Source organism: Cherax quadricarinatus, chromosome 35, assembly GCF_038502225.1.
Source record: "Cherax quadricarinatus isolate ZL_2023a chromosome 35, ASM3850222v1, whole genome shotgun sequence".
Lineage (NCBI taxonomy): Eukaryota > Metazoa > Arthropoda > Malacostraca > Decapoda > Parastacidae > Cherax > Cherax quadricarinatus.
The window spans coordinates 22,684,900-22,705,739 of NC_091326.1; the positions used below are offsets into that span (position 1 = coordinate 22,684,900).

General features: G+C 43.2%; 1 protein-coding gene across 5 annotated transcripts in view; it reads left to right on the forward strand.

Moving 5' to 3' along the window:
• The window catches only part of LOC128695082 (pyroglutamyl-peptidase 1-like protein), a 69,506-nt gene that overhangs the window by 31,695 nt on the left and 16,971 nt on the right, over nt 1-20,840 (forward strand). For all 5 annotated transcript variants that reach the window (XM_053785475.2, XM_053785476.2, XM_053785474.2 and 2 more), the window contains one exon: nt 13,726-13,852. In XM_053785475.2, the coding sequence (XP_053641450.1) occupies nt 13,726-13,852 (127 nt within the window). The remainder of the gene's footprint in view (nt 1-13,725; nt 13,853-20,840) is intronic.

A 20,840-nucleotide genomic window follows, 5' to 3' on the forward strand; every position in this document is an offset into this window, starting at 1 on the left:
TCTGACAAACAAAATTCACCATATTTTGGTATTTTGTTGGTCTACACCAATACATAAAGGTGGTGACCCTACAGACTTAAACAACTATAGGCCAATATCTAACTTACCATTACTATCCAAAATCTTTGAGAAACTTGTGCACAGGAGACTGTATTCATTTATAACGGCTCAAAACATACTCAACCCCTGCCAGTTTGGATTCAGGAAAAATAAAAGCACTAATGATGCAATCATAAAAATGCTAGATCTGCTTTACACAGCACTGGAAAATAAGGAATATCCACTAGGAATTTTTATTGACCTAAGAAAAGCTTTTGACACGGTAAACCACGAAATCCTACTCCACAAACTTGACCACTACGGTATAAGAGGCCATGCGCTTGCTTTTTTCAAATCTTACATTACTAATAGGTATCAGTACGTCACCATTAAAGACACAGCATCAGCAACACGGCCACTTGATACTGGAGTTCCGCAGGGAAGTGTCCTTGGTCCCCTGCTCTTCCTCATATACATCAATGACCTACCAAACGTATCCCAACACCTAAAACCCATTCTCTTTGCTGATGACACGACTTATGTCATCTCTCACCCTAATCTTGCCACCCTTAACACCATTGTGAATGAGGAGCTGATTAAAATATCGACTTGGATGACAGCCAACAAACTTACGCTTAACACTGACAAAACTTACTATATTATGTTTGGTAGCAGAGCAGGAGATGCACAAATTAACATTAAGATTGATAACACTCTAATTACCAGAAATAATGGGGGAAAATTCTTAGGCTTATACCTTGACAATAACCTGAATTTCAGCACCCATATCCAGCATATAGCCAAAAAAGTATCCAAAACGGTTGGGATCCTCTCCAAGATACGATACTACGTGCCGCAAAATGCCCTTCTCACACTATACCACTCACTTATTTATCCATACCTCACCTATGCTATTTGTGCTTGGGGATCAACTGCAGCAACACACCTAAAGCCAATAATAACCCAACAAAAAGCTGCAGTAAGAATAATCACTAAATCCCATCCCTGGCAGCACACCCCCCCACTCTTCAAAGATCTAAACTTACTCCCAGTTCAGCACATCCACACTTACTACTGTGCAATCTATATCTACAGGGCCTTAAACTCTAATATCAACCTTGACCTTAAACGCTTTCTTGATAGTTGTGACAGAACCCACAGGCATAACACCAGAAACAAACATCTCTACGACATTCCCCGTGTCCGACTAAACCTTTACAAAAATTCAGTGTATGTCAAAGGCCCTAAAATCTGGAATACCCTACCTGAGAACTCTAGAACTGCAGACACATTCATCACCTTCAAAACTACCATTAGAAAACATCTTATCTCCCTGATACACCCCGTCAACTAACTTCACAAATACCACCTGGTGGTTCACACTTACACTCGCACACTCATTTGACCATAAACAGAAATATTAATCTCAGTCTTAATATAATGAATCCTGTGATACTCCAATACTGAAACTATATGCTGTGCCAAAACAAAAGCATTCACACTGCTAAACTCACAAAATAGTATTTAGTCACTTAGCCATAATACCAACTTACCTCATAATTTGTAATATTTTACATTTAAGAATAAAACTAAGTATGCCCGAAATGCCTAGCCATGCTAAGCGTTCTAGTGGTACACTCTGTAATCTCAATTTTACTACATGTTAAACCAAACAATAACCAAATTTCTGTAAACTAAGCATTGTAATCCTTATAGAGAATAAACTTTGAATTTGAATTTGAATATATGTTATAAGTATTTAGCATAGAGAGATCAACAAGATGGAAAAAGTTTTATATACCACTTATAACTCTTGCGTACAATCTGCAAACCCAATCTGCATGTCACATTTGTCCACTAAGCGCATATTGAGGTTGTAGTCCATGACAGCTGCAGGCTTTAGAATGGGTTCATTGGTGTGTGTTGTGCCTGCCACTGTGTGCCATTTCGTTTCGGTGAACTGATGTCAACAATGTGACATCACGTTTGTCATGCCACCAAAATGCCGTGATGTCATTGGCAGCAAAGGCTTGCACCTCACCTCTGCGAGTGCCAGCGTCGAACCTTGGCATATGTTTATGATTACCACGCACTGTGCCACACACGTCTGTCAAGTTCACTCGCAAGAAATCACTGAGTAAGGGGCTTGTGTACCAGTTATCAGTAAATAACATATGCCCCTTACCAAGATATGGTTCCATCATTGTTCGAACCACATCACCAGAGATACCCAATAACTTCATGGTATCTCTCAAAGTATTACTGCCAGTGTACACAATGATATCCAAAACTAGACCACTTCTGCAATCACACAGTACAAATAGCTTTATACCAAAGCATTTCCTCTTGCTTGATATATATTGCTTGAATGAGTCTTCCTTTGAATAAAATCAAGGACTCATCAATAACAAGCTTCCTGAAGGGATAAAAATACATGCAGCACTTTTGTTTCAGGTACATAAACACATTTCTGATCTTGTATAACCTGTCGCTTCTGTCAGGCCTGGTTTTGTCTGAAAAGTGTAACATACGTAACAGTATCAAAAAACGATTGACACCTATAATGTCACTAAAACCTGGAGTTGAAATCAGGCGTTCTGTTGCCCAGTATGTGGTGACAGTGTGCTTATACACATGTGACACAAGCATTATTGTGGCAAAAAAACAGGTACATCTCTGCCACAGTTGTCTCCTTCCACTTGTGTAGCCGTGATTTTGGTGAGAGAATTGTATTTGCCATGGTGTATTCATAGTATGTGTTGGTTTCCCTGACAATGATGTCCATCAGGGGTTCATTGAAGAATAACTCAAAGCAGTCCAGTTCACTAGCATTGTTCCCAACTGGACATGATGGCTTGACTCCACTTTGTGTTTCATCAAAGTCATGGGGACTGGGAACAAACTCGTCACCGTCCTGCCAATCCCAGATGCGGTCTGCTGGTGGGTTCTGGATATTGTACCGTGGTTGTGCAGGTTGTGGGGGGTCGGGTGAGGCTGGTTGTTGTGCAGAGTCAGCAGCGTGGGTAGTAGCTTGGCCCGCTGATGGTGCCACATAGGCCGTGCCACCCTCACTATCACCACCACTGCCTGCTCCCTCACTCACATCATTCATACCTATCATAACAATATCGTCATCTTCACTATCAGGTCGTGGTGTAGGGCCACGGGATGTTCTCCCAGAGTTTCTCCTTCCCCTTGAAACAACATATGAAACACTACCAGACCGCATGCTACGTCGTACATACTGCCGCTTCACTGGGGAATATTCACCCTCACTGTCACTAGAACTGCTTTCAATGACCTTGAAATCACTATCACTATCACATTCACTGCTAACATCTGGGTGTTGTACACGACCAAATAGTTTCCCTCTTTCGTCCTGGTACAGGCGAACGTGAACAAGCCGGCCCAGCACCAGAGGTGGAAGGTTGTGGGTCATCTGGGTTTTCATCACTAATTAAGTTATCCTGGGCACTTTTTCCGGTAACACTCGCTTCAAAACCCTGGAATTCACTGTCACTGACATTTTCATCGCTGTTAGAGCTATCACTTGGGAACAAAAGACCTCCAATCCGCCGAGGAGTGAGGAACTTCTTACCGAGAGGCATGGTGAAAATGGACTAACAAGATGGCGTTCCCACAATGCACTGCTGGGTCCCAGATTTTTTTCACAGGGTGCACACCGACCATTGAGACCCATTCTCTCTCATGTAGGCCTACCAGGCCTTTCCCGCTTGATTTGAAGCCGCTAGAATTTGTGCGTATAAATGTCAGAAACATTGGCTCGTAAGACATATTTATACGGCGTAAACAGTCAAAGGGTTAAAACAGCGACTTTGCACTGTGTTTTCGTATGGTATTTATTGTTGTATTCTAGTTTTCCTGGTCTCGTTTTATAGAATGGAAGACATATTACAGAAATTGAGATGATTTTGACTGGTTTTACAAAGAAAACTACCTTGAAATTGCACTCAAAGCAGCAGAAATGTTTGATTTTTACCAAAGTTCAAAAGTAAACAAATTGTGCTATGCGTCCAATACACGTCAACTGGTGAGCCTAATATTCTTTCACAAATGCGCTGATAATATTTTTACCATTTCTACACCAATGCAGTAGTCTGCATAACAGTAAATCTTGAATTTTTTTGAGAATGAAAATTCAAAGTGGAAAGTGAAACAATGTAAGAGGGGCATGGGGACGAGACTAATGAACAGAGGAGACGTTATTTTAGTGCCAGGAATGTCTTGTTTATTCTGGACCCCATTCGGAAATTGGCATCTTTTGAAATTTGTGTAAAACTGGCAAAATTGCTAAATTCTGACCTTTGTATTGGATAGTTGAAATCGGTAAATGAGTAGTTTCTTGTACTCATTCAATAGAAAATTTTCGAGTTCTAGCGAAATACAGTGGTCCCTCAATAATCGTCCATAATCCGTTCCTGGAAGTGGGGCTATTATCGAAATGGACGATTTACGAATCAATTTTCCCCATAAGAAATAATGTAAATTCAATTAATCCGTTCCTGACACCCAGAAGTATTAAAACAAAAAATTTTTTTACATGAAATATAGATGTAGTACATAAACAATACAGTGGCACATGATGAATTAAACATTAACAGAATAACACTTACCTTTATTGGTGATTCTTCTTTGTGTATGGAAGACTGGAGAATGAGACTGATTGGATGAATTACTGTTTGGAAGGGGAATCCCCTTCCATCAACACCTCGGGTACCAATTGGTTTTCTGGAGTTACTTCTCTTCTGTTTCTTAATGCCACTAGGACCACCTTGGGAGTCACTGGAGTCCTGTCTCGCAAAAAAACTGTCCAGAGAGCTCAGTTTTTGGCGTCTCTTTAAAACTTCCCTAAAATGGGCCAAGACTGTCGCTGTACAAGTTGCCGATATGGCTTGCAACATCCTTCTCTGGGTGATGTTTCTCCATAAATCTTTCCATCCTACCCCACATTTCAAAAATCTCCTTAATTTCTGAAGAAGGCACCTTCCTCCATCTCTCTTCCTCCTCTGCAGCAAGATTCAGAGCTGCCATCTGTTGCTGTTCCTGCTGAAGCTTTTGCAGCTCCTCAGTGGTTAGCTCTTCGTTGTGGCCCTCCACCAACTCTTCCACATCCTCCAAACTCGCATCCAACCCCATGGAAGTCCCCAGTGCCACAATGGATTTAACAACTGACATAGGCTTATCAGGGTCAGCCCCAAACCCTTCAAAATCCCTCTTGTGGACACAATCTGGCCACAATTTTCTCCAAGCAGAGTTCAAACTCCTGGTAGTCACTCCCTCCCAAGCCTTACCTATAAGGCTTAGCAATGGAGAATACTGAAATGTTCTTTCCAAAAATCTCGTAGGGTCAAGTGAGTGTCTGAGGTCACATTCAAGCACTTTTCAAACATTGCTTTGGTGTAGAGTTTTTTAAAGTTTGCAATGACCTGCTGGTCCATGGGCTGGAGGAGAGGACCTCTTCAAGGGGGGCTCCTTGGCGTGGTGAAGAGGCTCTTGGTCTGCAGAATTAGCCCTGTCGGTCTTCTTCCTCAGACCGAACCTAATTACCCTCCATTCTCCCCTCCCCTATCCCATCCTCCCCTTTTTCCATTCCTCCTCCTCCTCCTCACCCCTCCCTTTTGCCCTTCCTCTTTTTGGCCTTTGGGATTTCTCCCACAGGCACGCTAGTTCCTAGGTAGGGGAAAGGACACCGGGGTCCATCTCATTCCGTTGAGGTTCTTGGTGGTGGCGTAGTTTGCCGTGGAATCTGGATTGCCTGGGGATGTCCCGATCCCTCTCTGGTATCCCGGAGTAGCTTTGGGTGTCTTTCGGGCGATGGGTGTATCTCTGGAAGCCACCTTTCGGATTCCGGGGGTGGTGGCCGAAGGAGGTATGCTTTGTGGCGGATATCCGGCCGCCCTCTCTTTTGTCCACCGAGGTAGCTCGGCAGATGTGAGGTTGCTATCCCGGATTGCTGGTTTACTGGCATGAAGGGTAGGGTATGGCACGGGTTCCATGCTGCATCTGCGCTACTAGCGGTGTTGAGGTCCTCTTGAGTGCGGAGGGAGATTTCCGGCCCTTTCATTCCTCCTGGGAACTATTCCTCCCCGCTCCCCCCTTTTTTTACTCTTTTTATTTTTATTTTCTTTTCTTTCTTTTTTTTTTTTCTTAAAAACAAAAAGCAAAGGAGTAACCTAACCATGGCAGCCCTAGTCCATGAACCCACTACCCCCGGGCCCCTTCTTGATACCGCACCCCATTCTGATCCTGCCTTGTGTTTAGACCACTCTTCGGACACTCCTGATGCCCCTGTACCTCTTGCTGGTGCTGTTTCCTCACCCGCTTCAGGTACTGGGGCTTCGACTGACTCCTTCGATTTGTCTGAACTCCGCTCTCCTTTGACTATGCTTCTGGCTTCTCCCTCTACGGTACGGCAATTTTCGAATCGCCCACCCATTTCAGGCCGGACCAACTCCGGTCCTACTCCTAAGCGCCAACGTCAATGTCCTGATGATGCTCCTTCGTTACCTTCCCATTCTACTCGGAAAAGACCGACACGTCAAGCACTCCCTCTCCACGCTCGATTTCGGACCACACAATGGACTAAATTCTTTACTTTAAGACCGACTTCTTCTTCTGCCTACCTTTCTGACCATAGTATTGGCAAAGCGCTCCTGCGTCTTGTTGGTAGAGATATTTCATTTCATGCTCTCAAGAGCGGTATGCGCATCGTCACTGTCCAGAATGCTACCCAAGCTCATGATCTTTCTCTCCTTTCGAATATCGATACTACTCCTATCACTATTGAAAAACATCTTTCTCTCAATTCTTGTAGTGGTACTGTCATTCTGCCCCGTACCATAGTCCAACAGAATTTCCAGTCATGTGGCAATGACATTTTTGAACAGCTGGAACTCCAGGATCTCCCAATCCTCAAAGTAGACACTTATGTCCTTCCTTCCCGGGGGCGGAGACGTTACCCTTGCAATGTGGCTCGTTTAACTTTTGACAGCCGAGAACTCCCGTCCTCTGTATATGTCGCGAGACATCGGTTACAAGTTCGAAAGGTGATACCTACACCACAACAATGTAGAAATTGCTGGCGTTTTGGTCACCCAGCAAAATATTGCAGATCTATGGCCGAATGCCCAGTCTGTGGTGCCGACGACCATTCTAATACATCTTGCAGTCAACCTCCATCTTGCCTTAATTGTAATGAAGCTCACCCTTCGTACTCCCGCCGTTGCCAGGTCTACTTAAATGAACGTGAAATCCATTGCCTCAAAGAGGCAGAAGGTTTTCCTTATGCTATGGCAGTTACTCATCTCCGCCTCCAAGGGAGACTACCCCGTGTTTCTTATTCTCGTGTTTCCAAACATCCCCCCACTTCTGGGGTACTATCTTCTGCAGCCTCCTCTGTTGTTACCCCTGGCATAGCCACTACGGCATCTAATCCTTTTGCTGTCCTTGGCTCTGACGTCCCGACTACAACTCGGTCTGTTCTCACATCTTCGCGTCCTTCCTCACAAGCCCCAGTATCGACAAGACCTCGTACGACACCTAATACCAATCGCCCCTCTACTCAGAAGTCCAAAAAATCCACATTGCTCAAATCTTTGCCCCTTCCTTCCCTTCTTCCACCTCCACACTTTACCTTTCCAGTCTCTGTACCTAGTTCTTCCCCTCTCTCTGGCTCTATTACAAGTGTGGAGATTCACCCTCCTCCTCGTACTATGCCTTCCACCCCCGTCCCCTCCCAGGTTTCTGCCTCTTCTGTCCCCCCCCCCACACTTCATCTCCAGTCCCTTACACTCTTCCCTCCCCCTCTACTTTGGTACAGTCCATTACTGTCCCATTCTTTACTCACCCTCCTCCTTCTATCTCCAATATGGTCTCCCATACATCTTTGAATTCAGAAACACTTGAAGCCATTTCTGAATATACTGCAGAGACTAAACCTTCAGTGGACACTGATTCACTTCCTGTTCCTTCTCTTCCCTCTCCTCCATCTTCACAACCCCATTCTTCGCAACGCTCCGTTCCTTCGCTACTTGAACGTCTTCCAATGCCACCACACGTTGACTTTTCTAACCCCTCTAGTCCGTAGGTGCCTTTACCTACAGATTCCTGAAATTTTCTTCATCGCCAATCATGGCCTATTTACAGTGGAATATCCGCGGCCTCGGGGGTAATTGGGGTGAGCTTCAGATGTTGCTTTCCAGGTTTTCCCCTGTTGGTGCTTGCTTACAAGAACCAAAATTACACTCGGCTGTTTTCCAACCTATCTCAGGCTATAATTTATTGTATTCTTCGGATCCTTTCTCAGATGGGACCTTTAATGAAAGTGCCCTTCTTCTACGCAATGATATTCTGTACTGTCAACTATTTGTCCATACCTCGCTGCATTACACTGCAGCCCGTATCCACTTGAATAAGTGGTTTACAATATGTTCTTTATATCTCTCTCCTTCTCGAGCATTTTCTATCCCAGACTTTGCCTTTCTTGTTTCATCCTTACCACCACCACTTCTGTTACTTGGTGATTTTAATGCCCACCATTTCCTCTGGGGGGGGGGTCTCATTGTGACTCGTGTGGCATTCAGTTGGAGGCTTTTCTCGCCTCTCACCCCCTTCATGTTTTAAATACGGGTACTCCCACCCATTTTGATCCTCGTACTCATACTCTCTCTTGCATCGATCTATCAGTCTGCTCTTCCTCCACTGCACTAGACTTCACCTGGTCTGTTCTACCAGACTTACATGACAGCGATCATTTTCCGATCATTCTTACTTCTCCTTCCTATTCACCACCTTTCCGTAGCCCTGGCTGGCAATTTGATCGGGAAAATTGGGATCTTTACTCACACCTCACTGCTTTTAGTGAGGTTCCTTCATCCTCCATTGATGAGCTCCTACACATCTTCTCGACCTCAGTTTATACCGCAGCTTCTCATTCTATACCCCAAACCTCAGGCAGGCATTCAGACGTGCGTGCCTTGGTGGTCTCCTGCTTGTGCTCGTGCAGTACGTTTGAAACGTGCTGCATGGGGCAGGTACCAGTACAATAGAACCGCTGAGAGACTTCTTGATTTTAAGCAGAAGCGTGCGATCGCTCGCCGTGTCATCCGTGAAGCTAAACGCACTTGTTGGCGAGACTGTTTCCACCATCACCTCTGCTTCTTCTATGAGTGCAGTCTGGAAAAAAGTGAGGAAATTGAGTGGTAAATACTCTCCTGACCCGGCTCCTGTTCTACGGGTCGCTGGTGTTGATGTAGCAAGCCCTCTCGACATTGCCCTTGAACTTGGCACACATCTGATCCGTATTTCCCGAGGGCTCCATCTATGCCCCTCGTTTCTTTCCTCATAGTCTGCCAGAGAGTTAGTACCCTTGGACTTTTCTTCTCTCAGAGAAGAACAGTATAATGTGCCTTTTACACTTCAAGAACTGTAGGCAACGCTCTCAGCTTGCCGATCATCGGCAGCTGGGCCTGACGACATTCATATTCGTATGTTACAACATTTACATCGGTCAGCCCTTGTAGTCCTCTTACACCTCTTCAATCTTATTTGGGCACAAGGAGTTCTTCCCCAGCTGTGGAAATCTGCCATTGTTCTCCCTTTCCGCAAACCGGGTACTACAGGACATGATGCCTCCCACTATCGCCCCATCGCTCTTACTAGTGCAGTTTGCAAAGTGATGGAACGTCTCGTAAATCGACGTTTAATGTGGTATTTAGAGACACGCAACAGTCTCTCCGCTAGTCAATACGGCTTTCGTAAGGGCCGTTCTACCATAGACCCCTTACTACGCTTGGATACGTATGTTCGTAATGCCTTTGCGAATAATCACTCAGTTATTGCCATATTTTTTGACCTTGAGAAGGCATATGACACAACTTGGAGGTATAATATTTTGGCCCAGGCCCATTCCTTAGGCCTCCGAGGCAATCTACCATCCTTCCTTAAGAACTTTTTAACTGACAGACATTTCCGTGTTCGAGTCAATAATGTTCTTTCCCCGGACTTCGTCCAAGCTGAAGGTGTCCCTCAGGGATGTGTTCTAAGCACAACACTTTTTCTCCTTGCTATAAATGATTTGGCCTCTGTTCTTCCACCCAATATTTGGTCGTCACTCTGTTGATGACTTCGCTATTGCTTGTGCAGGCGCTGACTGTCATCTTATTGCAGTTTCTCTCCAGCATGCGGTCAACCGTGTTTCCACTTGGGCCACCACGCATGGGTTTAAATTTTCAATTACCAAAACTCGCCAAATTACTTTCACTAGACGCTCTGTTATCTCCGATCATCCTTTGTATCTCTATGGCTCCCGTATCCTCGAACGTGATAGTCAGGTTTCTAGGCCTTCTCTTTGACCGTCGGTTATCCTGGAAACCTCACATAACCTCTCTGAAGGCAACTTGTCACAGCCGGCTAAACCTTCTTAAAACCCTTGCTCATCTTTCCTGGGGAGCTGATCGTCGAACTCTGCTTCGCCTACATTCAGCCCTCGTTTTATCGAAACTCGATGATGGTGACCAGATTTATTCCGCGGCCTCTCCTGCTACTCTCTAGCCTTAACTCTATCCATCACCAAGGATTACGTTTGTGCCTTGGTGCTTTTCGCTCTTCCCCTGTTGAGAGCCTCTATACAGAAGCGAATGTTCCATCCTTGTCTGATCGCCGTGATGCCCATTGCCTTCGCTTCTATGTACGCTCTCACGATCTACACAATACTTCCATTTATAGAATGGTCACCGATATTAGTAGACATTCTTTATTCGTTCGCCGCCCCTGTTTGCTCCGTACCTTTTCTCTTCGCCTACATTCACTCTTGTCTTCCCTTCAGTTACCACCTTTATATGTTCATGTAGCATCTCGCTTTTCCCTACCCCCCTGGGAAGTTCCAGCTGTTCGGGTCTGTTCTTTCTCACTCCCTTGCTCGAAAGCTCAACTGCCTACGGTGGCTTCCCGCTCTTTTTCTTGATCACTTCCACTCCCATTCTCATGCCACCGCTGTGTACACAGATGGCTCCAAGTCTTCAGACGGCGTCGGATTCGCAGCAGTGTTTCCGGACAGCATCGTGCGGGGACATTTACTATCTTCAGCTAGCATTTTTACTGCTGAACTGTATGCCATTCTTACAGCACTTATTCGTATCGCATCTATGCCTGTGTCATCATTTGTGGTTGTCTCAGACTCCCTTAGTGCTCTACAGGCTATACGAAAATTTGATACATCTCGTCCCCTAGTTCTCCGTATCCAACTTTGGCTATGCCGTATCTCTACCAAACATAAAGATATTGTTTTTTGTTGGGTCCCTGGTCATGTCGACGTACAGGGCAATGAACAGGCGGACACTGCTGCGCGGTCAGCAGTACATGACCTACCAATTTCCTATCGAAGTGTTCCATTTCTGGAATATTTTGCTGCAATAGCTACCCACCTTCACACCCGTTGGCAACAACGTTGGTCAACTCTGCTCGGTAGCAAACTTCATTCTATTAAACCGAGCATAGGTTACTGGCCGTCTTCTTGTCATCAGTGCCGAGGTTGGGAGACCACTCTCTCCCGCCTTCGCATTGGTCACACTCGTCTTACTCATGGGTATCTCATGGAGAGGCACCCTGTTCCTCTCTGTGAGCAGTGTCAAGTTCCAGTATCGATTAGCCACATTCTGTTAGACTGCCCTCTCTATCAACGAGCACGCAGAATTTACCTCCAACGTTGTCTTCGTTCTACTACTCTCTCTTTACCTTCCCTTCTTGCTGATGGACCCTCCTTTAATCCTGACTCTCTCATTGACTTCTTGACAACGACTGATTTATTCCACAAACTCTGATGATACTTTTCGCACTCCCCTCAGCCCTTTCTAGTTAAGTCTCTTGCTGCCCTTTACCCTTTCACCATCCACTGCCCCGCTGTTATCCGTAACCTATTACTCATCCATCTCCCTTTTGCCACCTGATGCCCTCACTTCCTTCCTGCCCTGCAGCGCTGTATAGTCCTTGTGGCTTAGCGCTTCTTTTTGATTATAATAATGGAGGAGAGGAGTGGTATTCGGGGGCAAGAACTTTACTGTGATGAACCCAAACTCCTTCAGAATTAGGTCATCCAAGTTTGGAGGATGAGCAGGTGCATTGTCCATTACTAGGAGGCACTTGAGATCCAATTCCTTTTCCAGGAGGTAATTCTTCACACTAGGGCCAAACACTTCATTGAACCACTCTACAAAAATTTCCCTCGTGACCCATGCCTTGCTATTAGATTTCCAAAACACACACAATTTACTCTTCATAACATTGTTTTTCCTGAACACTCTGGGATTTTCAGAATGGTACACTAGTAATGGCTTCACTTTGAAATCCCCTCTAGCATTAGCACAGAACATTAGCGTCAGCCTGTCTTTCATAGGCTTGTGTCCTGGCATTGCCTTTTCCTCTTGTGTAATGAAGGTCCTCTTTGGCATTTTCTTCCAAAAGAGGCCTGTTTTGTCACAATTGAACACTTGTTCAGGTTTCAGTCCTTCAGCCTCTGTACTCCTGGAAGTCATGCACATATTTTTCAGCCACCTTGTGGTCCGAACTGGCAGCCTCACTATGCCTTACCACACTGTGTATGCCAGTATGCTTCTTAAATCTCTCAAACCAGCCTCTGCTGACCTTAAATTCACTCACATCATCACTATTTGCAGGCAATTTCTTTACCAAATAATCATGCAACTGCCTAGCCTTTTTACAAATAAGCGATGTCATAAGACTGTCTCCTGCTAATTGTTTCTCATTTATCCACACCAATAATAACTTCTCAACATCTTCGAGTACTGATGATCTCATTTTTGTCAGCACATTTACCCCCTTTGCAACAATAGCGTCCTTTATTTCCTTTTCTTGGCTATGATGGAAGATATGGTTGTACGGGATTTGTTATACATCCTGGCCAGTTCGCCCACACGTACGCCACTATCATATTGTTCAATGATGTTTTTCTTAAATTCAATCGTATTTCTCACCTTCTTTACCAAAGGCTTGGCTCTAGGAGCTTTCTTTGGAGCCATGGTAGCTTATTTAGCACTTAAATAACTTGCAAGCACCAAAATAAATGAAATATTATGAAATATTTCGCTGGAGCACGTGAGGGGACCGTCGCTCACTGGTAAACAATGGCACACTGGCTGGGAAGGAAAGGCCAAGGCGGCTTGAGGCCGCTTAGACCGTGAGTACGCGTCCGGGACGAAGGACTATTAGCGAGTTACCGGATCATTTCCGAGCCGATATTTTGACGAAAAAACGGGACTATTTCCGAAATGGACGACTTTCAGGCCGCACGATTATTGAGGGACCACTGTAGTTATATTTTTGTCGACTAGTACACTGGAATTGGCCGAAAATAGGGCTCAAAGTGGGCAAAATTGCTGATGTGTAAACATCATCGAGACCGCTCACTTCGCGAGAGCATAATTCCGTAAGTTTTCCATCAAATTTCATACTTTTGGTGTCTTTATGATCAGGAAAAGATTCTCTATCCTTTTCATATTTTTTTTTTTTTTTTTTTTTAAATTTGGCCGACCATGAGAACAAGTCCGAGAGGGCCTGTCAACCCTGAAAGGGTTAATGAAACTCGCTTTGTGAACAGATGCTTGTAAACTGCTTGTTAAACCATGTTACATGCTTGTGTGTTCCTTTCAGCTGGTGATCCATGTTGGGATGAAGAACAACACAGATAAACTTATGCTGGAGCAGATGGCACACAACACTGGCTACCAGTATTTTGACAATCATAGGATGCTTCCAAAAAACAACATTTGCATTCCTGGTGAGCATAAATATCCTCTTAAAGTTGCAATCTAGAATTAGTTTAGTTTATAATGGTGTTTTTTATATCCTTGTCACTATTAAACTTCAAATTTCTTTACTTCTCGTATAACCCAAGACCTGTCTGCAATTGAGAAATGATGGTAAGAGGGATATCTGGACAGTCAGCTGGTACAGTGACTATTACTGTTTATTATTACTACCTATTACTACTAATACCGGAGGGCCCCGCTAATACAACAGGTTAGGTTTCAGGCTACTGCTGTAAAGTGAAAATTGGCATAAAGTGAAACGCCCTTTTTTTTTCACTTTCAAATGCGAATACAGTGGACCCCCAACTTACGATGTCCTTAACCTACGTTAAAACCTACTTACGATGCTTGTCAGTGTAAAAATTTGACCCCGACCTACGTTGGAAAAACTCGACTTGCATCATTCGTCCTGAACGCGGCCGTCTGGTCCGTCTGGCCCGAGTACCTCAGCTGAGCTAGTGTGACATTGTTTACAAGCTGGGGCGGACGGTTGCACACATACATTCGGTAAATTTTGTATTTCAGTGTTTTTAGTGCTTGTAACTGCTAAATAAGCCACCATGGGCCCAAAAGAAGCTTAGTGCCAACCCTGTGGTAAAAAGAGTGAGAAATACCATTGAAATACATACTATCATACCACGGTCAGCTGCTGCTGTAGCACAGTCTGCTGCTGTAGCACAGTCTGCTGCTGTAGCACAGTCTGCTGCTGTAGCACAGTCTGCTGCTGTAGCACAGTCTGCTGCTGTAGCACAGTCTGCTGCTGTAGCACAGTCTGCTGCTGTAGCACAGTCTGCTGCTGTAGCACAGTCTGCTGCTGTAGCACAGTCTGCTGCTGTAGCACAGTCTGCTGCTGTAGCACAGTCTGCTGCTGTAGCACAGTCTGCTGCTGTAGCACAGTCTGCTGCTGTAGCACAGTCTGCTGCTGTAGCACAGTCTGCTGCTGTAGCACAGTCTGCTGCTGTAGCACAGTCTGCTGCTGTAGCACAGTCTGCTGCTGTAGCACAGTCTGCTGCTGTAGCACAGTCTGCTGCTGTAGCACAGTCTGCTGCTGTAGCACAGTCTGCTGCTGTAGCACAGTCTGCTGCTGTAGCACAGTCTGCTGCTGTAGCACAGTCTGCTGCTGTAGCACAGTCTGCTGCTGTAGCACAGTCTGCTGCTGTAGCACAGTCTGCTGCTGTAGCACAGTCTGCTGCTGTAGCACAGTCTGCTGCTGTAGCACAGTCTGCTGCTGTAGCACAGTCTGCTGCTGTAGCACAGTCTGCTGCTGTAGCACAGTCTGCTGCTGTAGCACAGTCTGCTGCTGTAGCACAGTCTGCTGCTGCTGCTGTAGCACAGTCTGCTATACTACTCGAAGATGTGGAGAGACTGTTATTGGTGTGGCTTATCGAGAATACCGAGAAACAATTAACCCCCAGAGGGTTAGCCACCCAGGATATCCCAAGAAAGTCAGTGTGTCACCATAGACTGTAACTTATTTCCATTAGGATCCTTAATGTTGTCCCCCCAGGATGCAACCCACACCAGTCGACTAAAACAAAGGTGAACAGGAAAAAATACCTGGAACTAGTGCTCATATTGGTGAATTTAAGGCCAGCAAAGGTTGGTTTGAGAGATAAGAGCTGTAGTGGCATACACAGTGTGATGAGGCCTGTTCTGGAAGAAAATGCCAAACAGGACCTACAATACTCAGGAGGAAAGGGCATTCCCAGGACAGTGTCTCATCACTCATCATTACATCTTCAATAAAGGTAAGTGTCATTTATTCTTCATTTAGTACACTAGTACATGCACAATATATATTGTGCATGTATCCTTTTTATGTAGGCAAATGTATATTTCATGTGGTAAAAAATTTTTTTTTTTTCATACTTTTGGGTGTCTTGAACGGATTAATTTGATTTCCATTATTTCTTTTGGGGAAAATTAATTAAACTTATGATAATTTAGTCTTACAATGTGCTCTCAGGAATGGAATAATATCGTAAGTCGGGGTTCCACTGTAAATGCCTGATAACATATTTATACTATCATTCAGGGTATTCACAAAAACACTTCCTGATTTTAAACAGGTATAACATGTAACTTTATTGTAATAATCTCTCAGTTAGTAGCTTCAGATACAGGATTTCATTTTCATGTTATACAGGTTCTCCATCACAAATCCGGCATCATTGGGACCTGTAGTGTGCCGGATTACAGAGTGGTTAAGTTAGAATACTTAATAAAATTAACCAACTTGGCTTACACAAAGTTCATTGAACATCGGCAAAAATCGAACATTTCTGCTACTTTGAGCTCAATTTCAAGGTACTTTTTGTCATGAAAGCAATCAGAATAGTGTCTGTTTCTGTAATATATCTTCCATTCTATCAAATGAGTTGAAAAAAAAAAAAGAATAAAACCATAAAAACCATACGAAAATATACTGCAAAGAGGCGGCTAATGGCTGAGAAGTGAACTCCCTTATTATCGTCCGTCTTTTTTATATTTGTTTTACGTTAAGAAGAAACTTTCCATCGTACATTGCCCAAGTTTCAATGAGATAGCCCAACAAACAACAAAGAAAAAAAAATATTTACCAAAAATCATATATGGCAAGCCCAAGCCAGGTACTGGAAATAAGTCACTTTGACTTTTCAGGGTTATCCCAGGTTCTTGATACATACACTGCTATGTATGATAATCTATGTAACTGTATTTGTGTATACCTGAATAAAATATTTACTTCTAGTCTGTCAACTGAGTACAAGAAACTGCCCATTCACTTATTTCAACTACCCAGTGAAGAGGTCAGAAATTGGCAATTTGGCCGATTTCACACAAATTTCAACAGATGCCAATTTCAAAATAGGGTCCAGAATAAACAATGTAGACATTCCTGGCACTAAAATAACATTTTCTCAGTTCATTAGTCATGGCTCTAGGCCCCTCTTATATTACTCTTGCTTACCATTTGGAATTTTTATTCACAAAAAAAAAAAAAAAAAAAATTAATTCAAGATTTACTGTTATGCAGACTGCTGCATTATTGTAATAATTGTATAAATAATGTCAACCTATTCTTGACTCAGTTTTGGAATTGGACTGGCAGGCGGACAGGTATTGGACGGTGACGTCATTTGTTTAATCTTGAGCTTTGCTGAAGAATAGAACATTTTCGCTACTGTGAGCGCAATTTCAAGGTACTCTTCATCATGAAAGCTATCAAAATCATATCTGTTTCTGTAATATATCTTTCATTCTATGAAATGAGACCGAAAAAATAAGAATATAACCATAAAAACAATAAAAAAATATACCGGTAAGCGGCCGCTAATGGCCGAGAAGTGAACTCCGCTATTTGTGGTCTGATTTCTTTTATTTTTGGTGTACGTTAAGAAGTATCTTTCCATTATACATTGCCCACGTTTCAATAAGAAAACCCAACAAACAACTGAGAAAATATAATAATCAGTAGTCACTTGCGGTCATACTTGCCTAAGCTCTTGGGAGTTAGCGTGGGCTGTTACCAAGCACCATGGCTTGTTGAAGTGTTTTAGAATCTTGGGTTCAAGTGTTGAAGGAGATTCTACTTCTTCAGGAGGAAAATAGGAGGCTGAAGCTTCGCATAGATGAGTTTAGGAGTGAGTGTGAGAAGGATTTAGCTGGTAAGGGGGAAATGGTCATCAGCAGTGATAGTGGCAGCTGCTTTAAGTGGCAAGTGGTTCACAGTTCAGGAAGAAGGAAGATGAGAGTTAATAAAGATGTGAAGGTAGGAAATCGATTCTCTGTTCTCCAAGACGAGTGTACTTCAGTGGTTAGTGAGGTTGAAGGTACCACTGATTCCCTTGCTAATCAAGGTAAGAATATTTTAATAGGCGATTCTTGGGCAAGATATATGGACCGTGCATTTTGTAACAGACAGAAAGGTCAGACAGTGTGCCTTCCTGGAGCTGGTGTTGGTGACAGTCAGCAGGTTGGATAATATTATGGCAGGTAATGGGAACAAGCCCATTATCTGTCTTAGTGCTGGGGGTAATGACATTGGGAAGGGCAGGAGAGAGGAGCTGCTGGATAAGTACAGGTCAGCCATAGAAGTAGTTAGGTCTAAGGGAGGGATCCCAGTCATATGTAGCATCTTGCCTAGAAAGGGAGTGGGCAATGAATGGATGTCTAGGGCAATTGGTATAAATTGCTGGCTAGGCAGGTACTGCAAGGAACTTGCAATCCCATTCAATGATAACTGGGACCTATTCTTTGGCAAACGTGATATGTATGCAAGGGATGGGGTTCATCTCTATGGGGATGGAGTGGTTGCATTAGCCAATTGAATTGAGAGGGTAATTGATGACTTGTCTAGGAATTTAAACTGATACATTATAGAGGTATGGGTGTTTGTGGGAAACAATCAGGCTGCAGCATTAGGGTTAAAAACAGCAGTTATTACCGGGATACCTCAGGGATATGTTTAAGACAATATTCAAAATAAAGTTGCTAGTAATGGCAAATCAATTTATCAGCAAAGAAAGATAGTAGAAGGCAACGAGCGACTAGCTCCCTTACGGTTTGCTATACAAATAGTAGGAGTCTAAGAAATAAGATAGATGAGCTAAGATTACTTGCAAGTGCAGGCAATATAGATATTATTGGTATAACAGACCTGGTTCAACTTGAAAGATAGAGAAATGCCTTCTGAATGCAACACACAGGGTTAAACTATTCCACACTGATAGGGTCAACAGGGAGGGTGGTGGAGTGGTGATGTATGTCAGAGAAAATTTAAATTGTTGTCTTAGACATGATATAAGATTAGAAACATCGAACACAGAATCTGCTTGGCTACAGTTTCTCGAGGGACGTGAGAAATTAATTTTGGGTGTGATTTATAGGCCCCCAAACCTTGATAGGGAGTGCAGTAAGCTGTTATGGGATGAAATTCATAAGGCATCTAGATATGAAAGTGTTGTGATATTGGGAGATTTTAACTTTAGACAAATTGATTGGAACAGTATGACAGGAAATCTTGAGTCTAGTGACTTTCTTGATACGGTTCAGGATTGCTTTTTAGAACAGGTTGTGACAGAACCAACTAGAGGAAACAATCTGCTTGACTTGGTTCTTTCCAACAAAGATTCACTAATTAATAATCTTGAGGTTAATGATGAGCTTGGGGAAAGTGATCACAAATCACTTAGTTTCAATATATCATGGACAAGATTGGCCCACTTAAGAGTAATTCTGGTCAGATCACTGACAGTGATAAGGATATATGTGAAATTCTCAGCACCTACTTCCTCTCAGTTTTCACCCAGGAAAATACTAGTGATATTCCTGAAATAATAGATTATGTAAAACAGGGTAATAAACTACGTACAATTGCGATAACTAGTGACATGGTCCTCAGACAAATAGAGAAACTAAAACCTAACAAATCCCCAGGTCCTGATGAACTGTTTGCAAGGGTGTTAAAGGAATGTAAAGAGGAACTTAGCGTACCTTTGGCTGATCTTTTTAACATATCACTACAAACTGGCATAGTGCCTGATAAGTGGAAAATGGCAAATGTAATGCCTATTTACAAGGCAGGTAACAGGTCCTTGGCTTCGAACTATAGACCAATTAGCCTTACCTCCATAGTGGGAAAATTTATGGAATCAATAATTGCCAAAGAAATTCGTAGCCATCTTGATAGGCACAGATTGATTAATGAATCTCAACATGGTTTTACAAAGGGGCATTCCTGTCTTAAGAATTTACTAACCTTTTTCACTAAGGTGTTTGAGGAGGTAGATCATGTTAATGAATATGATATTGTGTATATGGATTTCAGTAACTCTTTCAATAGAGTTCCACATCAGAGGCTATTGAGGAAACTTAAGGCACACGGAATAGGAGAAATTTTTTCCTGGGTAGAGGCATGGCTGACAGATAGGCAGCAGAGTGTTTGCATAAATGGGGAGAAATCAGAATGGGGGGCACATCACAAGTGGTGTTCCTCAGGGGTCAGTATTGGGCCCCTTGTTCACAATTTACATGAACAACATAGATGAGGGAATAAATAGCGACATAAGCAAATTTGCTGACGACACCAAAATAGGCCATCCAATTCATTCTAATGAGGACACTAGAGCACTCCAGGATGATTTGAATAGACTGATGCAATGGTCGGAGGAGTGGCAGATGCAGTTTAATCTTGACAAATGCAGAGTTCAAAATGTTGGACAGTTAAATAACCATGCCACATATAAACTAAATAATGTAGATCTTAATACTACTGATTGCGAAAAGGATTTAGGAGTTCTGGTTAGCAGTAATCTAAAATCAAGACAACAATGCATTAGTGTTTGCAATAAAGCTAACAGAATTCTTGGCTTCATATCTATCTAGAAGTATAAATAATAGAAGTCCTCAGGTTCTTCAACTCTATACAGTGGACCCCCGGTTTACGATATTATTTCATTCCAGAAGTATGTTCAGGTACCAGTACTGACCGAATTTGTTCCCATAAGGAATATTGTGAATTAGATTAATCCATTTCAGACCCCCAAACATACACATACAAACGCACTTAAATAAATACACTTACATAATTGGTCGCATTGGGAGCTGATCGTAAACCGGGGGTCCACTGGATATCCTTGTTTAGGCCTCATTTAGACTATGCTGCTCAGTTCTGGTCACCGTATTACAGAATGGATGTAAATGCTCTGGAAAACGTACAGAGGAGGATGACAGATGATCCCATGTATCAGAAATCTTCCCTATGAAGATAGACTGAGGGTCCTGAATCTGCACTCTCTCGAAAGGCGTAGAATTAGGGGGGATATGATCGAGGTGTATAAATGGAAAACGAGAATAAATAAAGGGGATGTAAATAGTGTGCTGAAAATTTCCAGCCAAGACAGGACTCTCAGCAATGGTTTGAAGTTGGAAAAATTCAGATTCAGGAAGGATATAGGAAAGCACTGGTTTGGTGAT